This window comes from Argentina silus (genome assembly GCF_951799395.1).
Source record: "Argentina silus genome assembly, chromosome: 11".
Lineage (NCBI taxonomy): Eukaryota > Metazoa > Chordata > Actinopteri > Argentiniformes > Argentinidae > Argentina > Argentina silus.
Genome location: NC_139665.1, coordinates 17155736 through 17166657, shown reverse-complemented (window position 1 = coordinate 17166657; position 10922 = coordinate 17155736). Strand labels below are relative to the sequence as shown.

General features: G+C 45.7%; 1 protein-coding gene across 1 annotated transcript; it reads right to left on the bottom strand.

The window, feature by feature from the left end:
• Positions 1 to 1986: 1986 nt before the first annotated feature.
• Positions 1987 to 10660, bottom strand: kpna6 (karyopherin alpha 6 (importin alpha 7)). Its single transcript, XM_083681034.1, has 14 exons — positions 10561 to 10660; positions 8061 to 8194; positions 7699 to 7794; positions 7384 to 7483; positions 7172 to 7266; positions 6893 to 7024; positions 6604 to 6692; positions 6315 to 6414; positions 4993 to 5156; positions 4817 to 4895; positions 4536 to 4661; positions 4050 to 4177; positions 3296 to 3483; positions 1987 to 3207 (listed from the first exon to the last, which is right to left on the bottom strand). The coding sequence occupies exons 1-14, from the start codon at positions 10562 to 10564 to the stop codon at positions 3020 to 3022; spliced, it is 1623 nt and encodes a 540-aa protein (XP_083537160.1). The 5' UTR covers positions 10565 to 10660; the 3' UTR covers positions 1987 to 3019.
• Positions 10661 to 10922: the final 262 nt, after the last annotated feature.

Genomic DNA, 10922 nt, shown 5'->3' with positions numbered 1-10922 from the left:
GACTCTGATTAAAACATATCGTCATATCAATCATCAATCTCTTCCTCACACAGTGCTTGCTTGTCAGTCAAAAGTCACACTACTAGACTGTTCTGAGCCATAGGGTCCCCCCCACAACTCCTAGACACTGATCTAAGGTCACCTCCTCAATGGTTCAGGTCCAGACTTGGGGAGGGGGAGCTGGTCCTATAGCTGTGCTTGCCAGGGACGTAACCATCTTCAGTCATGTGGCAAAGAGGAGAAAAATGTTCCCATAATACAAGGATGTATGACATGCAACATGACCTTCTTGAACATTACCAAAAAAAATAAAAAGAAGCCACAGTTTCATTTTTCTTTTAGAAATATCAGAGAAAGCTGTGATTTTTTTCTTCTTCAAAATAATACATAAAAAAAAAAAAAAAGGGCAAAAAAAACGTTGCTTTTTGTCATGTCTACAGCACCTTCCCAGAATCATAATTAGATTAATCATACTTGCCAGAATACTAACAATATCAAAAGAGAATTGCATTGTGGGGACTGGGAGGGTGCATTTATATATATAAAAAAAAAAAGCCTTGCTAAGTGCATAATTTCAAAAGTGCCGAAAAGGAACTGGCTAAACAAACAACCAATTTTGACATGTTGTATGTAACCATGAACCTCTGGTCAAATAATAAAGAAAGAGAAGCCAAAAAGGCTCATGCACATTATGTTCATTCAAAAGATGATTATGGAAGCTTTTTTCTCCTATTGTGTATCACTCCATGTGTGAGGTGTGTGTACAATGTCTGCTGGTGTTGTATGCATGTGTGCATGAAGTGTGTGTGCAAATACATCTCTTAACTATAATTTCTGTTGCGGTTAGGCTAGTCACTTGTCCGAGAGACATATCCCTCGCCAAAACCCTCCATGTCCTAAGACCCATGAGCAAGGGAAACTGTTGTATGCTTTCCTAGCGGGACAGAGAAGAACACATATCAATATCTAATACATATCATCACAATGACCCATGCAAGATAACAAGATGTCATTCCCATTCCCTCACAATACAGTGATGTACAATGTCAAAGCTCTGATAGCAAATCTACTTCTCCCACACAAAATACCATCAACACTGTTACCCACTAACTACCACCAACACCAGTATAACATGATGAACATACAGGTCTGTCCCCAGGACCTTCCTCCTCAAAGCATCTTGTGGTTGCATCAAAGAAAATTGAGTAGTGTATTACACTCTACTCTTGTTCTTTCTAGTTAGATCCTATTGGATTTGGGCATTACATTCTCGTCTCTCTCTCTCTCTCTCTCTCTCCCAATCTCTGTCTCTTGTCTCTCTCTTAGCTGTAACTTCAAGTGTTTGGCGAGGGATACTCCTGACAGTCGGTAGGGTAATAAAACACCATGCAAACCCCCTACCGTACACACACTGGGGGGCAGCAACACCACAGGGCCTAGCGTACCAGCACCAACCTATTTACAATGGGCTTCAACGGACCAGAGAAATCAAAAAGAAAAAACAAAAGAGCCAAATCCTAACTTGAGATGCAAGACAGTAACTCGTACTTTCAGTCAAATCCTGCACTGATATCAATGGGTATTACGTGGATAGATCTGATGTTTTTGGCCCTAAATAAAGACCAATAATCCCTTGAAAGCCAAATCAAGACAATCTGACAATTTTTGTCTCTATATGTATTTGTATATAAAAATAAGTTTGGTTTGGTTAATGTACATAATCACGTGCTGCAGCAGGCCCTGTCCCCCCCAGCTATGCGTCGTTAATAGTTAGATCACTTCATAATTCAAATGTAGCGTTATTAATAACACGGCACACAACGAACACTATATCTCTAGCTAAATCACCCTCTGATCAGCTAGTAACCTAGGTATTTTCATTTTTAAATCTTTCAATAGGGGTTTGATATCGACGCCCGCCCTCCCCACCCATAACTCCCATTTCTTCCCCAACTCATTGCGCTCCCTAAACCCAGTCGCCCCATGCTTCCCCTCCCACCCCATCTTAGCAATCTGAAACAAGTGGAAAACTAAAAAGTGGCCTACTGAAAAACAAAAGTCAAATCTGTAGCAGCTGTACAGATAAGGGTGTTAGGACTGTCACTGTGTTCTACAAAGAGACAATCGTAGTTCTAGAACTGGAATCATACTGTAGCTCTAGAACCAGACTCTTGGCTCCAGAATCCCCTGCCTTACTCAGTGGAAGCCTGCCTGTCTGATAGGAACAAACACGACTGTTCGAGAGTGAGAGTTTGGCCTCTGGATCCAGAACACAGCTGGGTTCTTTTATTGTTGAGATTGAAGAGACCAGTTTTAGTCTAGAGACCAAGACTGTGTCGTCGTTGGGTGGCTTACCGAGTGTATTTAAGTATATGTATGGGGGAAAAACAGATTCAAACAGCAACAGCACAAAAATAAAAAATGAATGAAAATATGATAAGGGTAAAAAATTAAACAAGATAAATCTCCTCACATTGCACTGAGCCAGGTTTGACGTGAAAGAGTTGGGAACACCTCACCTCACTATCCACCAATCCCCCAGCTCAGCATGTGTCATCCTTAAAGAGGAACTCCCTATGGGCAGAAAGGGAGGGTAGCAGGAGCACGGCCAAAAACTAAAAAGGAATAAACCAAATGAAAACACGGGGCCACTGTAGAAACAATCTAAGGGGCCCACACAGGGCTCTAGGGTGTCTTGTTTGCTTCAATAAGGTCAAGGGTCGAGTTTGGCCTCCTCTCAGCCTGGTACCCTAGACATGGCATTATAATAGGATTCTGTTGGGTCTGAATTGGGGGGGGGTGTATAGGAGGAAGATGACAGGGGACAATGTCATAGCTACCCCCCATAGGGTGGAGGATTCAGGGGTGGATAGTGGTAGATCATGGAAGGAATAGGGGCGCAGGGGTTCACTATAGCTGCGGAACCTCCATGAGAGTGTGGGGAAGGGGGGGGGGGGGGAATACAGGGTGGATGGTGGGAGGATAGAGGAGGAGAGAGGGGAAGGGGTGGGAGGCTGAGTTATAGCTGGAATCCCTCCATGGGGGCCTCCTGTTGGGGGAAGAGGAACTGCTGGTTGGCCTGGTCCACCTGTGGAACCAGGCCGGCATCCTCCTCCTCCACACCGAAGTAGTGCTCGATCAGATCAAAGGCCTTCTGGTAGATCTCCTGGTTGTCATGGCTCTGAAGGAACTCGATCTTGTCCAGACCTGGAGAGGACGAAAGAAGGGGACAATACATGTTTTTGGCCAGATCGGTCGGTCGGTCGGTGTGTGTGTGTGTGTGTGTGGTACTTACCATAGGCCTCCTCTATAAGACCGCAGTAGGGGTTGATACCCGTGCCGTGCGTGGCGTCTTGCTTGGCCTCCTGCTCCCCGAGTCTCAGTATGTTCTCCAGCCCATTCAGAGCCACCTGAACAATCTTAGAGTCCATCACCGTCAACAGGTCACACAGGGGCTTAATACAACCCAGGTTCACCAGGTACCTACACACACACACACACACGGCATTGAGAAAGAGAGAGAGAACATATGCCACCATCAGGAAGTTTGAATCATAGGAATAAATAATATGGACTCTGTTTGGTGCAAACCAGACACCTTACTTCCACAGGAACGAGGAGTGTGTCTTGTGATATTCCAATGTTATTCAATCTGGGCAAACACTTCCCTCTCACGCGCACACACACACACGCTCCGAGTTTAGCTCCTGGCTGATATCTGTGAACACTCAGGAATTTCCGAATGCATGCCACGGAAAATCGCTGAGCTAAGAATCTCAGACCTCACCAAGAGGGAACAGGAAAAGGAACATCAAACCTCTGCCCAATAAAAATACTTCCTCAAATACTTCCCCCCTTCCTTCCTGTCATTACCAGAGCCAATCATTAAATACTGATTAGGTAAAAGCAATACAAGATCTATGACCAATAGGAGGGAAGGAATGAAGGAGGGTAGGAAAGACAGGGTTCTAGGGAGGGTAGGCTCATGCTTGATCTGAGGATGAAGGGAACTTGTAACTTGGTTATTAGGAGGCATGTCTATGTCTGACCTGATCTGTTCTGGCGTGCCTCCTGAGGTCGCGTTTGTGATAGCCCAGGCCGCCTCCTTCCTGGTCCTAAACTCTGCCTTCTGTAGGATGTCGATCAGCACTGGGAATATGTTGGCATCAATCACCGTCTATGGATATGAGGAGATGAGAATGGGAAGAAAAAGAGTAAATTAATTTGGGGGGTAGGATAGTTTCAATGATGGGACTACTAGAGGATGATGTCAGATGTTTGACTTGAGGATAATGTCAAACGATCTGAAATGTACTCTCTCTGGAGAAGGACAAGACAAAGACCTCACTACAAATCAAAAGAAACCACTAAACCAGCCATTAAGCGTAGGATACTGAAGCCTTTATCAAGCCAGGTTGTCAGCGAAACATTTCAAATGTAATCCAAAAACCTCAGCACTGCACTGTATCCTGTAGTGATACCTCTATCTGGACCTGTATCTGAACCCTGTACTTGTAGCGATGCCTGTGTCTCACCTGTATCTGAGCTCTGTTGCCAGCTGTGATGTTGGAGATGGTCCAGCAGGCTTCTTTGCGGATGGACTCTTTAGCACTGCTTAGGAGGTGCAGCAGGCAGGGGAGGGCCGAGCAATTCAACACCACCTACAACACCATAGAGACACGATACAAGCATACATTCGGACTGAGTACAACAGACGTCACATCGTCTCTCAGAATTCTGTGTGTTTTATAATGTTCTATAAACTCTACAGACCTGCACACGCATTCACAACACCTCGCTTTTCATGAAGACTCACCTGTGTCTGGATGTCGTCCCCCGTGACGATGTTGCCCACGGCTCTCAAAGCAGGCGAGGCCACCTTATAATCAGTGTGCCTGAGACACGGGGATATTTAAATGTCATTCAAGTACAATGATACAACCAATTAAAACACACAGACAGACAGACAGACAGACAGGTCTGTCCACTCACATGAGCAGCTCCACGAGGCGCCTGCAGACCCCAGAGTCGATGACCGGCTGGATCTTCTCGTTGGGTCCATCAGAGAGGTAGGAGAGAGCCCAGCAGGCATCTGCCAGCAGGTCTGGATCACTGCTGAACAACAGCCGGGACAGAACTGGCAGACAGGGGGACACCTGAGGGCGACGCAGAGAACAGATTATCACTAGAAGACTACTGTAACAAGGACAAATGCGGCAATATTGTCAGAATCGTTCTTGAGCCATTTGCTCTAGTTCTAGGTAAAGGGGTTGTACATCTGAACTGCATGGTAGAGTGGCAGTGTCATAATACCATACCACTCAGCAAGAGAGGCACACAAATACCTCTAGCGAGTTCAAAGTTCACACTATGATTACGTCACTGATGGCCACAATGGAGATTTTACATGGCAGTTGGTGAGGAGTGACATTTCAAAGGCCAAATATCAGTGAAGTGACCTCAGATGGCCACTAACACCTTTATGAACACTGGTAGAAAAGGAACCTCAAAGACGGAAGCCTTTACAAAACAACTGAGAAACAACCAAAGGAAAGGGAACCATCCAAGCCTGCCTTGATAAGAAAACACCCAGGACTCCTCACATACCCATCCTAGAGTCACATGCCTAATCTGAGTCATTTGGGCTTTTATGTCCATGACAGCTTCAGTCACAAATTAAATCAGATGACAGACAGGCACTGCCATTCTGCCCCCCCCCCTCCCCCATACACGGCTACTTTGAGCTGCAAGCTGTCTGGTCTGCTCTGGTCACACATCTGGATGCCAACCAGTCTTACTAACACCAGGCTGTTACTGTTTGGACTGCGGATTCAAGGGGCCACAGGTGAAGTGTGATTTCACAATAGGGCCGATTGGTAAGTGGACTAATAGGTTATAAAAGGAGGACACAATGCGCCGTTGTGCATCATGGGATATTAAGTTTTATGAGTATGTGTTCGGACTACACCACTGCTCCTAATGATTCCAAAAATGTGAAGAATGTTGCCAAAGAATGTTGCTGGGTCTATTCTGAGGCAACAGATCAGACACAGCCTGCATTGGTGATGCAGTCTAAAGCAAGGCTGGAAAGGCACATCGCCTCACAGAGTTGCCCGGCAAAATGTGATAACATGATATACGGTGCCCTTATTTGGGAGAGCCAAGTGCCCCAGGGCACACCTGTCCCTCAAAGATTGGTGTAAAGGAGATGAGGTTTTGTGGAGAGTAGAGGAGATTGGGTGGGTGATCCTCACAAGTGCAAAGAGTGTAGGGGCTAGGGGTTCGTTTGGGGGGGGGGGGGGGTTGGAGTGTACCTTCTCAAAGACAGGAGGAGGGCTCTTGCCCCTGCACAGGTTAGACAGAGCCCACACTGCATTCCTAGTCATGGTCAGTCTGGTGGATTTGGTTAGAAGCCTGAGGACAAGAGGGGACACAAACAGGTTTTATTAAAAAATAATAACAACAAAAATTAAATTAAAAACAATTGTTAGCCTTTTACTTTGTCTTGCTTCCAAATGTCACCCTTTCTATACTGTGTTAAGACACATCTTTACACAAAGAAAATCTGTAGCAAAACAACATTTCTGTACAGTGTGTACTTACATTAATAGTGGTGGCAGGATATTGCAGTTCAGTACGTAGTCTCTGCACACAGCACTGTCCCCTGCAATATTACCTAAAGCCCACACAGCCTGAGAGAAGGAGAGATGTGGAGCCAGGGACAGAGAGAGGGAGAGATATGAGAGAGAGAGAGAGACACAGAGAGAGAAAGAGAGAAGCAGTGCTTGAATTAGCTGAACACTTAATCACAGTCTTTGGCTTGGATCAAAAGCGTGAACATCCAGTAACTCCATAGGACATCTCTTTGACCAGTGTTGTAGACTTTTGCTACCTGTTCCTGGACATCCTCGAAGTCTGAGCTGAGGAGCTCTATGAAGATGGGCACTGCCCCGGCTTCGATCACTATCTTTGTCTGCATGGACGTGCCCGACGCTATGTTAGTCAGTGCCCAGGCTGCTTCAAACTACAGGAGAGAGAGGGAGAAAAGGAGAGAGAGGAGAGAAAAAGGGGAGGAGGGATTTGTCTTGAAGCAAACATGTTTGCATCACACCAGAATTATATCTGCTGACATCTGGATCAGATTTATCTGGAGAATCCCCAGTGGTCTCACCTGTAATGTGCAGTTGCCGCTTTTCTTGAGGAACTCGACGAACCTCTCAACAACTCCAGGTGTGTTGATGACCTCATCGATAGGTGGATTGGGCTCTGGAGTTCACACACAGAATATAGCCATTCAGCAACACAGACTCACAACCCAACCATTACCGACAGCACAGGAGAGAGGCTTTTTCCAAATCAGAAATTTACAGAGGGAAGACTTACCTTTGGACAGTAACTTTCTGAATTTCTGTGTTGTGGTGAGTTGGAGATCTTCGTCGTCTGAGAAAAGCATCTCCACCATGTCTCGCGTGATGACTCCTTCCTGAAACAACAGCCCCAGAGCCAATCAAAATTATGTCAGCACTGACTCAACATCACAAAATGTCTAACCCATAAACTGGCTGAAGTACGGACTTCAATACATTAATGATACCACAAACAGAATAATGGCATATTGTGTGTGCATGGTATGCAGTATAGATGTGAGCATTCGTGATTTTGTGTGTGTGTGTGTGTGTGTGTGTGTGTGTGTCTCACCCCTGGAGTGGAGGAGGTGACGTAGGAGTCGACCAGTGGACTCTCAAACATGGCTCCCTCTTCGTTCAGCATGTCCACGTTTCTCCTCTTGAAGAGCTGTCAGAGAATGAAAGGACCGCGACAGTTAGGCCCATGACCTCTAGTTCATACTGCTATGTACACACATGGGGCGCGGCAAAACCACAAAACGACCAGCATTCATTGTCAATGGTGAGTTGTCGTCCTGGAGATGTGTGTACGCAGCGTACCTCTTCAGTGTTTATAGATCTGAGAAAACAGACATGTGTAAACAATATGGAAAAGTTAGAGTAGAGTAGTGCAGGTGGCAGGGTGTGTGTGTGTGTGTGTGTGTGTGTGTTTACCTGTTGTTCTCGTTTTTGTTTCCTGAGCTGGACACCCTCCTCCTCTCTCCTGCGTCTCATCTCCTCCAGGTTCAGGGCTTTGTTCTTGTAGCGGTTCATCCTGTAGTTATCCTTGGCCGGACTGGCTGCAGTCTCTGAGGGGAGAGAGTGACACATAGGACAAAAACATTAGAAGTGGATAACTCTTGTCTTGGTGATCAGCAGAGTGTGTGCAGGGCAGGGTTTTTGTTACAGCCCAGTACTAACTGTGTGTGTGTGTGTGTGTGTGTGTGTGTGTGTGTGTTCCTCCTCAGATCTCAGACTCGGGTGTAATAATAGGCCATGATGATGACACAGGGGTAGGTCTATATAAGCTTCCAACCTCGTAATAAACAAGCTCTTGGAATCGGAGCAGGAAAGCATGGTTAAATATACACTGAAGCATGTAACCTACCACTATCATTCACTGTTTGTGCTGAGCATAACACGCATACACGCGAATACAGACAAAATGCACAATGGAAACACACACTTAAAACAAACAAGAGACAAACAGGACACACACATACAGGACAGAGCACTATTCTTTAGCAGTCAGCTGGCAAGCAGAACAAATGTATTTATTCAGTGGAGTTAATCGCAGAGTTAGCACGAACCGGCGCCCACACAGACAAACTGCCCATCCTCAGCATTTGTGCAGTCATGCCACCAGAGTGGGGCACGGCAGAGCCCTGAGTCACCCAGGGGCAGAGCAGGGCAGAGGGGGAGGGCAGGGCAGGGCAGGGAGGGGAGGGGAGGGGGGGGGTGTTCCTCCCCTACCACCACCCCAGAGCCAGACCAACACAAGCTGGAGTTTTTAGTTTTCTGAATATTATTTTTGGAGAGACGCAACTGACCCCCTGTCCCAATGCAACATTGAGGGATATCATAAATAAGCATCAGAACTACCCCAAATGCTGCTGTGTTTTTAGTTTGAGTGCAAATGTGCTGTTGTGTCATCCCCAGGTCCAAAACAGTGTGTGTGTGTGTGTGTGTGTGTGTGTGTGCGTGTGTATGTGTGTGGTGTCCAGATGGTAAAGCCACAGGCAAACACAAACACGTTGTGGATGGATGCTCTCCTTTTCTCTGTCCTCTTTAACTGACTTACCACTCAAGGGTGAGGAGTGGAGGAGAGGCACTTGTAATAGCAGGGCTAGGCTAGCACTGGAAGCTTGATGAATAAAGCCATCCCCTCCTACAATAACTGGATTAAAACAATTATGCCTAATTCAGCCCTGCCCTGGAAACTTGCAGACATAAATCTTGATAAATGGTCTCCAAACCATTTCTAATGGGGGGAGGGAGAGCACTGCTGTGTTAACTCTCAGAAATAGACAGAAGGGGAGGACAGGTTTGGACTGCCAGAGAACAACCTCCAGGACTGCCAGAGCACCAGTCTGATTTAGCCTGAGCCTTAACTCATTCTTCCTGGGGTGAGGTGAGTAATGGCAAGGACACCTATCTAATAAGGAAAATATACATCTCACCTGTTGATAGAGATGAGTCACAGGTGACAGAGGAGGAGGCAGAGAGATGTTAGGCTACACCAAACAGCTATGGCCTGTCTCAGAGGTCAATGCTACATAGCCTTGGGCATAAACTCCAAGTTATTTGTGCACCCTAAGGTCAATGAATACTCTGTTCCAGACTTTCAGTCAAATTTCTCTCTGCTGTCTGCTGGTCATAGTACAGCTAGGGTCCTAAAACGGTGCACTGAGGACAACCGAAACTGACAAAGTACAGTTAATGCTAATATAGACACAAAGGTTGATTCTCTCTCTCTCTCTCTAAGTGAACAAGTGACAAACAGCTGATGATTGAACTATATCAATATATGTGGAGCACAGCATCATTCCTGCACGTGTCAGTGAGGGGAAGTGTGGACTGTGGAGACTGGAAATAAAACCATAGCATCAGCAGTCATCTCTGCCTTGTGACACATGTAGTCACTATGCCATGACTACATTTGAAACACATTCATATAGCTAGACAGTTAGACGCGTCAACAAAAAAAAAAAACGTACTTCTTATCATAACAGTCACAAGTAGCATCACAACTTCGTAGCCCGGCATAAATAAATCTTACCCAGCTCTACAAAACACACGTTATAACCTCCTGCGGGTTGCTAGCTAGCTTAACTAGCCTACTTCACCTAGTTACACATGAGCCAACTAGCTAACAGTTCGCTATAGCTGAGCAGGCTAGGTAGCTTGGAAACGTTAGCTATCAACTCTCTCAATAACAAATAGTGTAAGTCAGTTCGACGTGCCATTTAGCTGTGATAAAAGCAGCCAACTATAACAGTATAAGCACGCAACCGCTAGCTAGCTAGCTAGTAGCTATAGTGGGCAGCTACAGCTAGCGCTGACGTTAGCTGATCAACAACAGTACAGCTACTAACTGGGGATTTTTGACAAGCGCATCCCCGTCTCGCAAACCAGTCTTAACGGACTGCAGTGATGACATAACATCATAACTCACCCATTTTTACTTTAATTACTGATGTCTTCGCGTGTTATTCTAGATAAATAGGTTGTAATCCTCTTTCTCTCCTGGCTTTCCAGAATTTGCCTCTCACAACGATATGTCCCCGAGAAATACGGAGAGCGAGAGATGACAAATTTAACGGTACATTTTCCATAGAACGCAAGGGGGCGCGCATCTCCGTTAATCAGATATTACACAGTGGGCCATGCAGGAAGCGATATACGAACACATTTCCTCTTATTTTTGTTCGTATCAACGACTTGTTCTTATTTTGTTAGTACCCATTGATTTCTGGGATTCACCAATGTTTTCTTTTCTTTCTTTTTTTAAGAGAAAATTTTACGAGTGGTCGAGAG

What these genes read in the sequence shown, in the direction of transcription:
- kpna6 (XM_083681034.1), bottom strand. An exon ending in CAGAAAGTTACTGTCCAAAG is followed by an intron (nt 7,267 to 7,383) that starts GTAAGTCTTCCC and finishes TGTGAACTCCAG; the next exon opens with AGCCCAATCCACCTATCGAT. An exon ending in GCGGCAACTGCACATTACAG is followed by an intron (nt 7,025 to 7,171) that starts GTGAGACCACTG and finishes TCTCTCCTGTAG; the next exon opens with TTTGAAGCAGCCTGGGCACT.